This window comes from Podarcis raffonei, chromosome 5 (assembly GCF_027172205.1).
Source record: "Podarcis raffonei isolate rPodRaf1 chromosome 5, rPodRaf1.pri, whole genome shotgun sequence".
NCBI classification, from domain to species: domain Eukaryota; kingdom Metazoa; phylum Chordata; class Lepidosauria; order Squamata; family Lacertidae; genus Podarcis; species Podarcis raffonei.
Genome location: NC_070606.1, coordinates 5,558,863 through 5,577,663, shown reverse-complemented (window position 1 = coordinate 5,577,663; position 18,801 = coordinate 5,558,863). Strand labels below are relative to the sequence as shown.

The following is an 18,801-nucleotide window of genomic DNA, read 5'->3' as shown; positions in this document are numbered from 1 at the left end:
GAGAAGCAGGAGGGGAGGCAGAGCGGTTAGCTGACACATCACTGGGCAGCCTAACCACCACCAAAATGCGCATTCCTTACGAGTGCAAGAACGAAGAGCACAAAGACCATTGACCACAGACTGACACCGTAGAGGCAGGTGTTGTTGCTAGAAGGGAGAGGGGCGGAGCTCAGTGTGAGCAACGCCATCACTGGGGAATGGCTGGATTCTTTGTCTTTCACCGTGATGACTGAATAAAATCATAAGTAAGAACTTTCTTGTTTCCTCCCTGCTTCTTGGTGCCATTGGGGGAGGAAGCGAATTCCTCACGCCTGACACCTCGTTTTATAATTTTGCGTTGCCTTTGTAACAATGTCACAATGGCCCACATTACCCAAAGCAAAGTTTTCTTCTTTTTTTCATATAATATTTATTGGAATTTTACAAAAACATCAGTTTACAAAATACAAAAAAGAACATATGAAAAGAACAAAATAATAAAAAAAGAAAACCTAAAAAAAATACATAAAAAGAAAAAATACAAATAAAAATACAATATACAAAAAACGAATAGGTAAAAGAGAATTAAAAACAAATCCATTTTTTATAACTTTATGCTCATTAACTTGTTTCCTTGACCTCCTCACACCTCCCCTTTTTGTATTCCCATTTAAATAATCAAATCAGCAAATCCTTACCCTCTTTCATTTATCTTAACTCTATATCTTAACATATTATAACTCTATATTTTCATCCATTATCAATTCATTTTTGCATATTCTTATTAACTTTGTTGCTAATACCCCCTATTCAATCCAATCATCATTTTAACATTCATTAATTTTACAATATTTCTGTAGATAGTCTTTAAATTTCTTCCAATCTTCTTCCACCAACTCTTCTCCCTGGTCTCGGATTCTGCCAGTCATTTCCGCCAGTTTCATATAGTCCATCACCTTCATCTGCCACTCTTCCAGGGTGGGTAAATCTTGTGTCTTCCAATACTTTGCAATCAGTATTCTTGCTGCTGTTGTTGCGTACATAAAGAAAGTTCTGTCCTTCTTTGGCACCAATTGGCCGACTATGCCCAGGAGAAAGGCCTCTGGTTTCTTCAGGAAGGTATATTTAAATACCTTTTTCATTTCATTATAGATCATCTCCCAGAAAGCCTTAATCTTTGGGCACGTCCACCAAAGGTGAAAGATTGTACCTTCATTTTCTTTACATTTCCAACATTTGTTATCAGGCAAATGATATATTTTTGCAAGCTTGAATGATGTCATGTACCACCTATATATCATTTTCATAATATTCTCTCTTAAGGCATTACATGCCGTAAATTTCATACCGGTGGTCCACAACTGTTCCCAGTCAGCAAACATAATGTTATGACCAATATCTTGTGCCCATTTAATCATTGCAGATTTAACCGTTTCATCCTGCGTATTCCATTTTAACAGCAAGTTATACAAAGTTTTCATCCTCTTAGCTCAGGGGTGCGGAGCCCTTCAGGTATTGCCAAACTACAAATCCCATCATGCCCAGCAAACATGGCTGGGGATGATGTGAGTTGTGGTTCAGTGAGACACCCCAATCTTAGCTATATTGTAACCATCACTTTCTAGTGTGAGAGAGCCCAGATCCATCTTTACCACATTGTAATCAGCTGCCAGTAATAAAACTGCCTCATCTTCAATGAGTAGATAAATGCCTGCCGGCTCATTTGATGGAAGAGTCATATATTAAGGCTTTGTTTTAACAATTGTGGTATGTAGAGACCATAGCAATCACTGCTGTGCGAATGAGGAGCTGTTAATTATGGACATTTATCTTTTAATGTGCAATTGGGTTTTTTTACTTATAAATTGCCATTTTTGCATTGTGGTATATGAAATAATAAGTAATTAAACTTATTTCTTTATTTTAAAATATTTATAGGCTAACTTTATGATTGAAACTGGGGGGGAGGGTGTACCTCTACACCCAAAAAGCAATGAAATGTTTTGGTTGAATGCATGGGTCTGCTGTGTGTGCCCTGTTCCCTCTTTGCAGGCAAGATGTGTGATTTGATTAAGAGGCTTTTGAGAGTGAGAAAACTGTAGGAATAAGTAAAGAAAATGAGGACTATTGACTCAGCTGGTTCTTTAAAACTAGAGTAGTTGACCTTTGTAATGAAGGCACTTATTAATACTTCTTGAGCAAACTACTGCAGAGAAAGTCAGGTGTCATTGTTTTGAAGGAGTCTTTGTATGAGACATAGGATGTGTGGATAGCTGGAGAAGGCATGGCTTTGTCTTGTTATACACTTCTCTGTGCACATCCTGCCAGTGTGAAATGAGAACTGGGAGTAAAAATGCATTATTGGTTTTTTTGAAGAGTCTAGTCACAGCCTTTCCTGGTTCCATATGACCCACTGCCTGTTCTTTCCCTCAGGTGGTCACGTCAGATGTGTGAAATCACTCAGCCTTCAGGTACATCGTCCAAAGAGCATTTAGACATTTATCTAACTACGCCAAAACCAGAAGAAGCAGAGTGGGCTTATAGTTTCTGGTCCACACTTAACCCCAGCTTGTCGTGAGGAGGGGGAATAAGATTTAGGTTCATGCATTTTCTTTGTGCTCTACTCTTCTGCACAACACAAGTAGAAAGGGATCTGAAGTCTATGTATATACATCTGCACGTGTGATTCAAGCACCAGGGCAAAAAAAAGTGCAAGCTTTGCACAAGGGAAGTCTACCTGCCTATGGATTGTTTTGAGTTCCATCATAAGCCCAGAGCCACGTGATGTGTTGCTCTGTACGAGGTGCACATTGTGGTTGTTAATCACCCTCTCTGTTCTTCAGTACTCTTGATGTAAGATTGTCCTCATGAGCAATCAATTATTTTCTGCCTGATGACACCTACATTCTGTGGCCTCACTGATTCATGAGAGCCAAAGGAACAATGGGCAAGTTTCAATGCAACCTCAGAATTCAGATTTTCATATTTTATAAGGGTCAGACTATTTGTCTGGCATAGTGTCATCTACTCTGTCTGGTAGAAGCTCTTACGATTACCTACTTCCAGAACCTTAGCAAGAGCTGCCAGAGACTGAACCTGGAACAGCATGTGCTCTGCTGCTGTTCTTGATCATCAGGACCTCAATTCCATTCTGGGGTTAATTGCATGGTGCTACAGCACAGAGATCTGATGCTTCTGTCAAAATGAAAAGATAAATAATGTACTCCAAATTTAACAGAATACTTGAGTGGATCCGTGCTGTTATGGTCCCTGCCTTCTTCCTGAATTGGGCAAAGGTAAATTAAAATTTCATTTTGAAATGGTGTCTGATGCATAAACCATCGGCCTGACCTAAATATCACTGCATATCATTGTCACGGTGCTACCTTATCATTATAGGCTCCGTGTCTTCTAATAGCTGAGATACATATGCTTAGCGGGCAAAAGATACTGGGTTCAGTCCCTGGCAAATTCAGGAAGGGCTAATCAGAGGAACCCCACTGCTGCCTTCATGTCTCTCTGTTTCAAACATAGGCATTAGGGTGGAGAGGGGTTTCTGGCCCACAGGTCATATTCAGGTCATATGGCATGCAAGCTGTTGCTCAAAAACCATTCCCACCTGCCCCACACTTTACCTATATGATGGTGTGGATCATCTGATGATGTGGCAACATGGGACGCAGATGGCGCTGTGGTCTAAACCACTGAGCCTCTTGGGCTTGCTGATGGGAAGGTCGGCGGTTCGAATCCCCGCGACGGGGTGAGCTCCCGTTGCTCTGTCCCAGCTCCTGCCAACCTAGCAGTTCGAAAGCACGTCAAAGTGCAAGTAGATAAATAGGTACCACTCCAGTGGGAAGGTAAATGGTGTTTCCGTGCATTCTGGCACTCATCATGGTCCTCTGTGTGCCAGTAGTGGTTTAGTCAAGCTGGCCACATGACCCAGAAAACTGTCTGTGGACAAACACCGGCTCCCTCAGCCTGAAAGTGAAATGAGTGCCGCAACCCCATAGTCACCTTTGACTGGACTTAACCATCTAGGGGTCTTTTACCTTTACCTGGTGTGGCAACACCACACCTTGCTGGTGCAAGGCATGCTTCTACTGCCAATCAGCTGATGGGTGGTGGGCATGAATGATGGGTGATGGGTGATCCATGGGCATGAAGCTGTTTGCACTGAAACCATTGCTAAAATGGAGGCATTTAGGGGTTTTCACAATAACTCCTGTTAACAGTGTCTGCTGGATGAAGGCTAGCCCAGAGCAGCAAGAAGTCCTGCTACATCTTTGCATCAGGTGACTTTGAATGACAAATCACACCCACTGCAATAATTCTGCCCCAGGGCAGGCTGATTGACAAGAAGTGTGGGCAGGGCAAGAATGTGTGCAAAGATACTTTGGACTTTGCCTGTTTAATTGATTTGCTTTATTTGCAGCACAATCCTAAACTTGCCCACTCAGAAGTCTATTGTATTCATTGGGATTCCACCCAGATTTAGGATGGCAGCCCTTTTCCTCATGGCGTATTGGTACAGGAGTGCAGTTTACAAATTACTGTTCTTGCAAGGCCACTTCATGCAGAACCACGTTAAGTGCATGAAATCATGCCATAATTTCAAAGCTTCCTAAATGAGTTCACATAAACAGTGGATTGAAGGGCAGAGCGCAGCAAGCAAACAATTTCAATAGTAACTAGCACTGCATATTTGATTATATAACTGGATTTGCTTGATAAACAGCCCTAATTGGTGGCTTTCTGGATGGTTGGCTTCTTGACCAGACAATGACATACTCAGGCACACATAAGCAGTGTGTCTGGCTCAATACGCTCAGGGTAAGAATTTGTCACACTCTTCATCTAGTGAAGGGCTGACTCCTGTTTGATCAGCAAAACCAGATGTTCTGCCTCCCTAAGCCCCTACACGTTGGGCCGCGGAGATGAGGTCATAAGGAAATGGATCCAGGAGAAATAATTGCACTGAGCTGCCTTGGTTTGGATTGCAATGTGATAGGTCAAAAAAGATAGCTTCGAATAACAAAAATAAATATTTGTACAATCACGGCTCTCAAGTGAATCAATGAGGTTTGGGTGGGTTACATTCACCACAAGCCATTAGGAAAGCGAGCACAGGCCATTGAGAAAGAATGTGAAGAAATATCATAAGCGAACCTTCATCATTCCCACCTAAATTGATGTCTTTTACAACTAGGGTTGGTTCCCTAGGCTTTGCCTACATTCAGAATCACCGTGTTCTGTGTGTTTCTTCTACAGCCCATTCTTTAAATGGTTCACTCACAAAGCCTGGGATTTGCTTCATAGTGAAGCCCTGCTAACCCTGAACTGTTGCAACCTGACAGCCAAGTTTACTTGGAATAAGCTCTGGACTGCTGCACAGAGTGCTTGAGCCTCTGAGGAGAAGGCAGGATAAAACAACCAAATAACAAAATGGCTCCATTGGTAGGGCCTGCTTCAAACGTTTGGCAGCAGCTCGATTCAAGAGTGATTGTGACATGTGTAAGCACCGTTATAGCCTGATCCCAAATGTGTTGACTCAGAAATAAGACCCACTGGGATCATTGGGAGTTATTTCCTGGTAATTCCACATAGCTGTCCACGTTCCTCCACTTTGGCAAGTCCTTTGAATGGAGTCATTTCTTTGAACACATTGCTGATGAGATGGGATGGAACACTTCTGTTCCTTTGAATTCTGCAGTGCAGAAGGTTCCAAGTGGACAAAACACTGATAGGAGAGTTGCTCAAAGTTGAAAAATGGAACTAAGCCTTCAGAAGGAAAGCTTCCTTTGCCCAAAGCCCCTTGCTCATTTTCATGTACGTCCCCTGGGCCTGGCTACTCATTTATTGAATGTCTGTGATCCTCCACTCCTTAAAGACAAACAGTGCTCTCCCCACTTTCGCTTCTCTTTGTCAAGATGCATGGAAGTTTCGCAGGACAAATGAATATTTGTTGGCCGACAAATATTTTTTCTAGATTCATTAACATGATACTTGGAGCTTCAGGTTAATGATGATGTCTTAAAAAAAAAAAGCAGTCCGAATGTAACTTGACATCTTCAAGTGATCCTTCATATTCTTCCAATGACTGACAAATTGCTGCAAATGTGAGAAAATAAGTAAATAAGTTGATTTTGGACCTGTCTTCAGGTTTCATTCTGCTAGCTCCATTTGACAATTAATCTTTCAGCTTGTGATGACTCCTGCTGCTATTCATGAGCTGACTGTGCTGTAAAGTACTAGGCAACCGGAATAAACACTAAATAATCTGTATTTAATAATATTTGAGAATTATTCCGGAAGTATCCCAAATTAATTAATGGTTTTTATCAAGAGACTCTTCACTTCTCCTTTTTCCCTGTCTCAAAAAGGTCATCCCCCTAGGTGTGCCATCTTTTCATTCTCCTCATTTTCACGCAGTCATTCATGTAGAATGCTAATTACATCTTAAATATTCATAGGCTTGAAAAATTGCTATACTTTCCATTAGTTTTTTTGGGTTTTTTGCTTGTTTGTTCTTCTGATAAGCTCTACAATTTCCAGTAACCAAATCTTGTTTTCTTTTCTTGCTTTCCTGCTGTACTAAGCAAGGGTTTTGCACCTTCCGTGAAACTGCAGGTGGCAAGTCTTTCTTTTCAAAAGACAGGCAATCTGGGTGGGGTGATACTGAATCCCACCAAGTCAGGGGTTGAGCCTGGAAGAATCTCTAAGCTCATGCTTGCAGATTCTAGCAGGACAGAATCTGGGAGGGTAGAAGCTGGTGGATTATGTTAGAAGTCTGGCCTGGTGGAACCTGACGGAATCAGGGAACAAACTAGCTTTTCAGTTTCTATTCTGCAAAAGCTAATGCTGTAATACATTGTTTAATCTTTACGGTGCTACATGAGTCTTCATTGTTTTCATTTGCAATGTATGGTTTAGCTAGGCAGAGTGCATTTTGAACTGTGGTATCTTCACAAAGTGGTGATGGAACATGGGGTGGGGGAGTTCCCGGTGTTCAACAAAAGCTAGAAAAATAGGTCTTATGGCAAGGGTGGGAAGCTGTGGGACTCCAAAGCCTATCAGCCTTGCCCTGCATGGCCAGTGGTCAGGAATGATGAGAGCTGTAGTCCAGAAACGTCTTGGGAGCCACAGGTTAGTTATCCATGGCCAGAGGCAGATTTAGGAGAGCGCAACTAGTTTGGTCACACTAGGCGCTGAGCCTTGGGGGCACCGCAGGGGATGCCAGAACTATGAATTAGAATGGAGCATGAGAAGTCAGCTACTGCTGTGGCTCACAGCATCGACATTACCATCATTAAAGTGAACTATACACCCATGCAAAGAAAAGTTTGGGCAATTTTCAATCGCTGTTTTGTTGACATGGTTACCATTTTGAATGCCTAACTGTGCAGTTGGCTCTCCAAGCAGTAAGCTAACCAATGCATTTTTTCAAAAATTAGGTTTTATTAAAGATTTCTTGTGTTATAAAACAGACAAATAAGCAGAGAAAAGTACAATTGGGAGAAAAGAGGGGGAGGGGGAGGAGGAGGGAGAGAACTGATACTTGCATGGATTTCTGCGCTCAGTATGCATTAAATCAAACCAGCATTTCTTGATCACAGCAATCAGGATGGCTATTTTGATAGGAATCCCAAATTTTTAAACTTACAACAAGAAGGAGAAACCCGACTTCACTCCAGATTTTCCAGTATGTTTTTACTTTACAGTTCCATATATTGTCTATATCATTTATGTGTAACAAAAATATAGACTGCAAAATCATACTTTAGGTTATTATTTATTATCTCTCTTTTGCTGTTTATCTTTAATAATAAAGATTTCATGACCTAGCACTATTGTTATTCAATAAATTTCAATAGTAAAGAAGATTAAAAACAGATCTTAGGGGAAATGGCTGCAAAGTATTAACTTTCAACATGCTCTTTAGAAAAGGAACAGATGATTCTATGTAGCTTTATATTAACTGATTTTAAATTTTCAATGTGTTTGAAACAATTCAAGTTCATTGTCCCTTTGGCCCAATATGCCATCAATAGTAAAGTTCTTAATGTGTCTAAACACCACAGAGATCTCCCTATGCTCACCTGTTTAAAGTCCACACGTAATCAATAGCATAAGGAATATTCTTTCAGCAAATATTTCCCTGAGAACTTTCTATGTATGGTGTAATAATCTGATCATTTTATATTTGATTTGATTAATCTGATTTGCATCACTTCACATTAAAAGTTCACAAAGTGACTTACAATAGATATAATACAATGAAGCATGTTAAATAATGTGAAGTATCAGTCCTTCAAAAGTTCTTTAAAAGCATAATATGAAAATGTAGGACAAAAACAAATTTCCTGTCCCGTATTTACCCAGATACAAGGTCTGTTGCAGATACTTCGGGTTCTGGATTAGAAATTTCAGAAATTTCAGTTTCTTAAGTCCCTGAATATTCAGTCCAGCACAGATTTACACATACTTTCCATTGATACCTTTGGCCTTAATTACCCAGCTTTGACATAACACGCTTCATATCAACCTCCTTGTTTTCTGTATTCATCCGTTAATGCCCTTCTCTTGGTGCCACCTTTGTCTGAAGTGGGGTGCAGGAAGAGAAAACTTTGTTGGCTATGGAGCACACTCCCCAAGGAGGCTTATGTTGCACCAACATTGTTTTCTTTCAGACACCAGGCATAACCCTTCCCATTTGCCCAGAAATTTAACAGTTTGCTGAAGGTTCTTTCATCTGTTGGTACATGCTTCTTGCAATTGTTTCTCTATTAATCCAGGCACACCCACCCACACTTATGAAGGTCGCTGTGAAATAAATAAATAGATTGGCCCTCAGTTGACCAGTCTCCACCACCTACCTTGCATCTGCTCCCCCATCCTGGCACCAGTTCTGCTGGGTGCCCTTCTCAGCCCTCGTGCTCTGTGGCCAGCTGCTGCCACACACACTGGCTCCCCACAGGCAGGCAGGCTCAAGACAGGCTAAGCAGTGGCCCTAAGCAATTTCCAGGCTGAGTGTCTCTCTTCCCGTCTGTCTCTCCTTCCCCTATGGGCCCTCCCTATAAAGTGGGGTGCTCCCCACTTGACACAATTCCACTTATGCACTCAGGGCCCCAGAACGTAACCCCCACATAAGTGGGGGGGGACAGGATGCCTGGATATTTGATATTTGGTATTGCTTTAAACTTGTATGTGAGCCTTTTTTAACTCACAAGCAAGGGGTGCAAATAAACAAAGACTGCCCTATTGTTAACTTTCAGCGGAGAACAGAGGGGAAAGAGCGCAGCAAGCTGGGGGCAGGAGGTGGGTGGGCAGGGAGTATATAAATTTGTGGGGCACTTCTGGTTACCAGTCTATGGTTTGGCAATCGGGTAGCATTACTTTGAACTGCTGACCTGGTACAGTACATCAACATGACTTAGATGCAGGAGATGTGAAGTATAAGTGAGTTGCGCTTGAAGTGGTGTGAGGTACAGGAAGGTGCATTGCTTGAGTTTTTACATCTATGGTCAGCTGTGCTTGTTATAATTAATCCCAAGTGCCGGCTCACACAAGAGCACCACCCAAGATATTTCTTCTCATGATCATACTCCACACAGAAGTTCTCTTAAAGCTTCTATCCATATGTCTTTGTCCAGATGCATCCCACAGTTAGTGCAGTACATTTTTGGGTCCCTTGCAAGTGGCCTCTGTACATCATGAGCTGCAGTTAGCAGAAGTTAGAAGTGAGAAGTACTTCTTCATTACACTAGTGCCTCAAGCGCAGTGGGCAAAAGATGGTGGAATGAGAGATAGCCATGCAGCCAGGAAAATTTGCACGCAGAAGAGCTTCTCAGCAGCATTCACATGGGAGGGGGGATTTGAAACACCCCCTTTTCTCATTTATAGCTACATCAATAATGCATATTCCAATTTTCATGGAGGTGACTGGAAGCATGCCTATTGTGGATCAGTGTCAACACTCCTAATTCCATGGAGCGTCCACTATTTCTCTTATTTGCCTTTGCTAAATTGTCTTTAGCGGTAATATGAAGGCCGTTGTCTCAAAAGAGCAGAGGGGAAATGCAAACAGAATGAAGTTTGCATGGACACAGACTGAGTGGATAGAGAATAGCTAGCTGGATGCAGAGCAGGATCAGGGCCAGAGGGTATTTCTGTGTTTGAAGAGCTATCAAGAACAGCTTAGGATAATAATTTTCTCATTAATATTAACATTGCTTATTTCATCAAATGTGAAACCTGTAACGAGAAATGGAGTGGGGTTTTGCATGATAAGGAATTGACATTCAGTCCTGACCTTCTTCTCTCACAAACTACAAAGAAATAGATACACATTGTCTTGATGTGTGTTTTCAAGCTTTGCCTTCATTTGCTATTAAAGGGCAATATACTATTTAACATAGATTACTTACAAATACATCCATGTTTTTGAATGCTGTTTTAAATAGTATATATTCTGAAGTATAGGGGGAAAACCAAAGTTACCAGCTTTCCCCTCCATCTGCAGTAATGATGTTAAATCCACGCTACAGAAGCTTTATTGAGGTTGGCTATATCAGCTGAACTCTGACTTGTACACGGTATTTTTAAACCTGAAAAACCACAGGACATGTCAGTAAATCAGCAGAAAATTTAGTGTTTTGTTTAAATCCAAGCACAGGCTCCAAACTGAACTCTTAACTCGGTGACCTCACTAAGCTGAACGTTCCAGCTCTTCATAAAAGGATGGGGAGATGTACTGTATGAACACAATTGATCTAAGGAAAAACATACGGTTAAGAAAGTAACAACACACTTATTGGGTTGAACCAGTGAGTTTTTTTTATTTCTTGCCTGCTTTTCTTAAAGCAGCCATCACAGTATGGTAAAGTATGTAAATAATAGAAGAATACATTATAAATCAATTGGGGGCAGGGGGAATCAGCCGCTCAAACCTTAAGAATCTCTGGGGTTTCAGAGAACTTTGGAGAGTGAAGCTTATGCTATGGGGAGCCCCCTGAGTTGTTCCTGTCATAAGGGTTGAGTTTATAGGATTATTTCAAAACTGATTTATATGCATTTTCACATCTGTGGAAATTAGGGCGTGAACCAAGTTATTGTGGGTGCAGATGCTTGGTCAGAATGTATTAAAGGAGCTGGATGTTAAAGCCTGAGTCTCTTACGCTCATGCCTGTCTGATATACATTTTAACTGATTTTAATATCGTGTTTTTCTATTGTAACCTGTCCTGGGATCTTATGGCAAAGGGTGCGTCAGAAATCCAAAACGTGCATTTGTCTCATTTATGCGATAGAAAGGATTAGCTTTAAAATCTTACGTACAACAAAATAATATCATTGGCCCTAAGACAAGAGCTCATTGAATGGGACGTGGTTTCTCTTTATCGTATATCATCTTTTGGCAAGTGCTGCCTTTGGATGTCATTGATTCATACCCTGTTGCTATGTTACAGAGTAGCTAAGACTTCACGAAACAAATAGTGTGGTGATTTTTATTTTATTTTTAAAATGGCAATGTTAATGCCCGATGAATACTTCTCAGGTTTCTTAAGTCATAGGTACCATAAATCAAACCTTTTCCTTCCCAGCTACACTGAGACAGAATAATCTCTAGTTCCTCTTCTGTGTTTTCCTCTATGACTCTATCCTAGTCATTGGAAAGAGACGGAGACATGACTAATGGCAGCAAAGTGCTACCTCATATCCTGTAGCGTGTCAGTTTTTCTCCTGACATTTCTTTTACAGCACTGTTCTCACAAATGGCAAAGAGTGGCTAAAATTACAGTGCTGGTCCTTGAAACTGATATTAATACAGAACCGTTTTCCTTTGAAATTAGCATCATGTGGAACTTGACACACACAAATCACTCGATTCATGGTGAAAAACACCAGTGCTGGATGCTTCAGAGCAGCCAGCATTGTAGGCCACAATGTCCTGAAAGGTTGAGATGGAAAAACTCTACAGGAAAATAAAAAAGTCAATGTTGAAATTTTGCAGACCATTTCCCCAGCGATCCTGCGCATCTGCAAACATTTATGAAGAATATGCTTTGGTTTCTGTCAAATCGGGTAAGATTTACTGAAAAAACACACCTCTATGTTTCAGTGGAATATAAATTGTGGTCCACCTTAACGTGGAAGGGTACCTTGAAGAATGTAAACCACATTATTCAATCAGAAACTGCAGCTGTGCAAACATAGATAACAAAAGACAGTACGAGCACCGCCTAATTTACTTGTTAGGCTTAAGCCAATACACCAAGCATTTTGCACAAGAGAGAATTTTCGTTTATGGTATAAATGGAGAAGATTTGGTTCGGTAAGAGTAAAAACCTAATGTCAGTGAAAATTGTTCAAAACAGTTTCATCAACCCAAATTTTTAGTCTTAAGCAGAACTGTTGTAAACAATGAAAGCAGAATGTGATGTTTAAAACCGGCAGCAATTTACAAATAGCACAACTTAATTGCCAAGTTAAAAGTAAGTGTTCAAACAACCAACTGTCCCATACAGGGATTGAACCTGCAACCTTGGTGTTTGTCATCATCATGACCTAACCAACTGAGCTATCCAGATGAAGTCTGAGAATCAATGCTTCTCAAAATACCAAGATCTGTTGTGAGGGAGGGCACTCCAGTACAAGCTCATTAGTGCACCCTCCTAGTTTTGTGTTGTTTTATTATTATTATTTGTTGAATTTCTATACTGCCCTATTCCTGGAGGTATAGAAAGGTACATAGTTTGCTGCTGATTTGACAGGGTGTGGTGCTCCCTGAACTGCTCTTGAAAGGTATTGTACAGGTGCTGGTGACGAGGACCAGCAGTTCATTTCTGTTGTTAAGAGAGAAGAAGCAGGGATGTACCTGGGCCTTTGCTCTTGTAACAAACACGATCTACCTTCATTCCTGCTGCAGGATATTCTGGCATAGTTGTAGTTGCCTCAATGAGTGTAAATGGCCATCAACAGGTCTTTCCATTTGGACACATTGTTGGTTTTTGTTAGCCAGACATAAACCTCTTCCTTTCGGCTTATTGATTTGCAAGTTTGAGCTTGGATTTAGATGTTGCCTTGATTTATTCTGAGATGTTATTAGAACCAGGTTCCCCCTCCCTCCTCCCCCCCAACACACATCTTGGGATAGCTTTGATTTATGAGACTGATATTTTGGGCTTGTGTGCACTCCCAGCAAACAGGAGAAGGTTCAAATAATTCAGCTAGTCTTCCATTGATTATTTTCTGCAAAATGTATTTCCAGTATAATAATACAAAAGTATAATATTCCCAGTCTTCACCCTATAAAATTCATTTTTCATTTCTAACTACTAATTTTCGCTTGATTCTCTTAAAGTCTGCTGGTTTAAAATTTCATGCTGTCATAAAGAGAAAAATAATATGATATCAATACTCTTTCTTTTCCAGTGGTTGCTTCCCAGATTGATTAAAGCTGTTCCTTTTAATGGAGTAATACCTGAGCAGCTAATAATTTCAAGGAATTATAGTTTACATAAACAATATTTCCATATATAATTTGTGGGGGCTGTCCCCGTAAAAATACCCTACCAGCATCCAACTAAGGGACACTGTACATAAAACAGCTACTGATAAAGCTATAGAACCACAGTAACCCGACCACTTACATGGGGTTACATTCTGGGGATGGTGCCTAAAGCTAAAATCCTGTATAGCCAAAACACATTGGGTGCAATGGTGCGTCATGGGATGCAGGTGGCGCTGTGGTCTAAACCACTGAGCCTCTTGGGCTTGCCGATCAGAAGGTCAGCAGTTCAAATCCCCACGAAGGGGTGAGCTCCCGTTGCTCTGTCCTCCAAACTTGTCACCCCCTTTTAAATTTATATTTTGCCAAGTACATAAACCTGAATGCGCACAGGTTAAATGTGCAAAAGTTGTGGGCATACGGTATTAGTTCTGAGAGTTGAGTGATGGCAGATTAAAAGAAAAAGGCACAACTTTAAGTTCCACCTAGTTGTCATCTTGCTTAAAAATATACCGAGCGTTTCCTGAAATGGCTTTTCAAGATTCACCTCTTCTATGGAGACTTCGGCCAGAGGTGAATTTAGGAGAGAACAACTGGTTCAGTTGCTCTGGGCGCAGAGCCTTGGGAGAGATGCAGCTATGAGTTAGATTGAGTGTGAGAGGCAGGGGATGCCAGATTTTGGCGTCTCACAGGGTGCCACTGAAATTTCCCCAAGATCCACCACTGCTTTGGCTTGACCCTCTACAGAATAATCCTATGCAGATATACTCAATATGTAAGTCTCCTTTAGCTCAGTGGGGGACTGACTCTGATACAGTTGTAATTGGCAAGGCAGCAGCTCTTACCTGACCTTCTGTCACAGGCACTGCTAGGGCTTAGTGGGAGAAGGAGGGACAAGGTGGAGACAAGGTCAGCATGGTGCAAATGCACTAGCAGGAGTGCAGGATTGCACTCCTCCTCCTCACCAACTCCTACTGCACTGAGGTAAATGTGCATAGACCTGCATAGAACAGAACCTGAGTGTATATATAGCTGCATTTGTACACACTTAGCCCTGCATTTCATTTCCTCATTTATCTGCTTCTCTGTGACGGTTTAGATTGTAAGCTTCTCAGGACAGGGACTTGTCTTCTGTTGTTGTCGTTTTTCTCCTTTGAACAAGTGCGCCATCACCAGGATGCAGATGCTGATTGTTTTTAAGGTCAAGGTAAAGGTACCCCTGCCCGTACGGGCCAGTCTTGCCAGACTCTGGGGTTGTGCGCCCATCTCACCCTATAGGCCAGGGGCCAGCGCTGTCCGGAGACACTTCCGGGTCACGTGGCCAGCGTGACAAAGCTGCATCTGGCAAGCCAGCGCAGCACACGGAACGCCGTTTACCTTCCCGCCGGTAAGCGGTCCCTATTTATCTACTTGCACCCGGAGATGCTTTCGAACTGCTAGGTTGGCAGGCGCTGGGACCGAGCAGCAGGAGCGCACCCCGCCGCGGGGATTTGAACCGCCGACCATGCGATCGGCAAGCCCTAGGTGCTGAGGTTTTACCCACAGCACCATATCCACAAAGTACTGTTTCAGAAATGGACAACTATGACACTTGCGTTACCAGCGATTGGCAAACATGGGGCAAGCCTGTCACCATCCAGTTAAGCTAGTGTTTATCAAACCTGGGTCTCTAGTTGTTGTTGGACTACAACTCCCATCATCCCTAGCAGGACCAGTGGTCAGGAATGATGGAAGTTGTAGTCCAACAACAACTGGAGACCCAGGTTTGAGAAAGATGGATACGTATTCTTTGCTTCTAAGCATGGTATTTTGGACTGAGGTGGGCAGCCCTGAAGATTTTGCTGGACTGGGAACTTCCATCATCCTTGACCATTCACCACTCGGCCTTTTTTATTTCTGTGGATTTTCTGTTGGCTGGATTATGCTTTATAATCTATTTCTGAACACTGCTCAAGTATATTTTCTGAATGTACAGCAGCTTATAAATCATGATACAAAATATTATCTTACTTAAGGTAAAGGTAAAGGTACCCCTGACCGTTAGGTCCGATCGCGGACGACTCTGGGGTTGCAACACTCATTTTGCTCTATAGGCCAAGGGAGCCAACATTTTGTCTGCAGACAGCTTCCAGGTCATGTGGCCAGCATGACTAAGTCGCTTCTGGTGAACCAGAGCAGCGCACAGAAACGCCGTTTACCTTCCCGCTGGAGTGGTACCTATTTATCTACTTGCACTTTGACGTGCTTTCGAACTGCAAGGTTGGCAGGAGCAGGGACCGAGCAACGGGAGCTCACCCCGTCGCAGGGATTCAAACCGCCGACCTTCTGATCGGCAAGTCCTAGGCTCTGTGGTTTAGACCACAGTGCCACGTGTATCCTAATAACTTACTTACGATGGCCAAAAGGAGGAGGAAAGCTGGCATAAAGGAGTGATCTATCATTCTCCAAGGCATAACTGTGTTGAATGCACTACTGTGCTAGACATAGGTGCCAATTCCCTGGGACACCTGGATGCCCGATCACCCACAAAATTCCCCATGAAGGGGCTGAGCACCCACAAATTTCAGAGCCAGTGCCATGCATGCCGCATGGCACCCATGGCCCCAGGCACCCACAGTCGTGGGGCCAAACTGGTACTCCTGGTGCTAGAGGTGCACATACATTAACAAGAGAGTGTCTTACATGCACAAGTATCCTATGTTGAGTCTTGTTTGAATGAGTTTCTGTATTACTGATTTTATAAAAGTATTTCTGTAGTACTTTTCACATGGGAAGGGGGTACCAAAGTTATGTTTCCACATGGATAAATCAAATCAATCAGATGAATCAAATATACAGGGAGAAAGTCTCATAATGAGCACAATATGAAAAAGTACCAGGATGTACAATTTCAACAAGTGCCTATTGGCAGAGTATCATCAGCCATCTAAGCGTTTGAACAAGGGCTCGTGATTTACCGTGTTTTTCGCTCCATAAGACACATTTTTCCCCTCCTAAAAAGTAAGGGGAAATGTGTGTGCATCTTATGGAGCGAATGCAGCAGGGAGGCAGGCAGGAAAAGCCCCCAAGAGCCGCACACAAGCTCCACGCGGCTCTTGCAGGCTTTTCCCCAGGAAGGAGAAAGGACTGACGCGGCCAGTCAGTCCCTTCTCCCTCCTTGTAGAAAAGCCCGCAGAAGCCACACGCTCCTTAAAGGGTGCGCTGCTCCTGTGGGCTTTTGCGGGAGGTGGGCGTTTTGCCATAGCTGCACACAGCCCCTCTGGCGGGGAGAGGCTGCATGTGGCTATGGCTTCTTTAGCCGCGCACAGCCTCTCCCGGCTGGAGAGGTTGCGCGCGGCTAAAGAGGAAGCCAAGCAGCGAGCGGGATCCATCCTGCTCGCTGTCTTGGCTTCTTTGCTCTTTGGGGCTGGGGGTGGGGGGAATAAGATTTTTTTTTTTCTTGATTTCCCCCTCTAAAAACTAGGTGTGCCTTATGGTCTGGTGCGCTTTATGGAGCGAAAAATACGGTAGTTGTTCCTAAGCCGCAGCACTGGTACAAAGGTAGCTGCAGCTTCGTTTGTATAAACCAGAACTTTATATATGCTTTCTGTACTTCTTCTTTTCAAAGGATCATCTGTTTTATCTAGAAGCACACAGACTGGAGAGAGGACGTGGACGGTGCCCATTTGACCCCAATTCCTCCTTCATCTCCACTTTATTTGGTAATGGCTTGTTGTATGTTATAAAATGTCTTTCTGAGTTTTCTTCCCCAACTCTCTTAAGATGTTGTCACTATTCTTTTACATGCCTTTGATGTTTCTGTTCTACCTGTGCCTACGTTTATGCTGCATTTAATTCTCTTTGTTTCATTAGATCAACCATACTGTATAGCCAATGTTCTTCTGGTGTGTTTTTTTTTTGTTGTTTTTTTTTTGCCAGTTTGATAGGTAGACATGCAATGGTTGCATAATATTAGGGAACTTTTCAGGCACAGTAATTTAACTTCAAAGCAATACTGCCCACTGAGTTCTGATTCACTGTATATTAGATTCAAATAGATAGATAGATGATGATAGATAGATATAGATAGATAGATAGATAGATAGATGATAGATAGATGATAGATAGATAGATAGATAGATAGATGATAGATAGATAGATGATAGATAGATAGATAGATAGATAGATAGATAGATAGATAAATAGATAGATGATAGATAGATGATAGATAGATAGATAGATAGATGATAGATAGATAGATAGATAGATAGATAGATAGATAGATAGATAGATAGATATAGATAGATGATAGATAGATAGATGATAGATGATGATAGATGATATAGATAGATAGATAGATAGATAGATAGATAGATAGATGATAGATGATAGATAAATAAATAATGCCCTCCATATCTGCCATCACAGATCAGGACTACAGGTTTGTACAGATGTTGATTTTGAGTAGGGACATAGATCCACAATAAGCCTATTGACCCTAGGCCTGATTCCAGAGATCATCTTGCAGGTCAGTAGCCCATGCCTGAATTTTCAGCACACTACCATCTCTCTCAGTGAAATACTGATGGTTCATGATGGCAGTTTTCCCTTTGTTAATTACCTGTTGGGAAATGATGGGATAGATTTGCTGATGATCATTGTCCAAGTGCAATTCAGGCACCCCAGGCGCTGCCAAACTTTATTGTTTGGTTGTTCAGTTTTCCTGCTGTATATATCTATGCAGTGTACAAAATACAAACTTTAATACAAAAACAAACAAACAAATCAACACAGCATAACGAAACAGCATGTTCACAGAAAGTCACAGCTATACAATATGGGTGGGTTATCTCCAAGTGAAGGCTTTCTGGAGGAACCAAGTTTCAAGTTTGTGTCCTAAAAGATATGACAGGCAGTGCCAGCTTAATCTCAGCAGGCAAAGAGCTCCATAACTGTTTGGGCACATGGACTAGACACCAAAAAGTGATTTAAGAACAGAAGCCTATTTCTACCTGGATTGGGTTAAACGTAGACAGGACTATAGCTTTACCCTCTTGGCACACCTTCCCCCCAAAATGATGTGATAACATGTTGGCATTTTAAAATATCACATGCAGTTGTTATGTTCTTAAAATCCTGTTTGTTTATCATGGCTTCAACAGAGATTGATACATAGCAGAGGACAATCCCCGATACTTCATTCTTGGTGATTTTCAGTTCATTAGTTAAAAATACTAGGGACAATCTAGCCAAAACTAAGCATGCCTAAGATCTGAGGAAGCTGCTTACCTTTTCTGTTGAAATAGACAAGATTTCAGGGTGGCACTGTTACCTGGG

At 41.9% G+C, this 18,801-nt stretch overlaps 1 protein-coding gene across 2 annotated transcripts in view; it reads left to right on the top strand.

Moving 5' to 3' along the window:
• The window catches only part of SEMA3E (semaphorin 3E), a 166,589-nt gene that overhangs the window by 111,564 nt on the left and 36,224 nt on the right, over positions 1-18,801 (top strand). For both annotated transcript variants that reach the window (XM_053387680.1, XM_053387681.1), the window contains exon 5: positions 17,093-17,186. In XM_053387680.1, the coding sequence (XP_053243655.1) occupies positions 17,093-17,186 (94 nt within the window). The remainder of the gene's footprint in view (positions 1-17,092; positions 17,187-18,801) is intronic.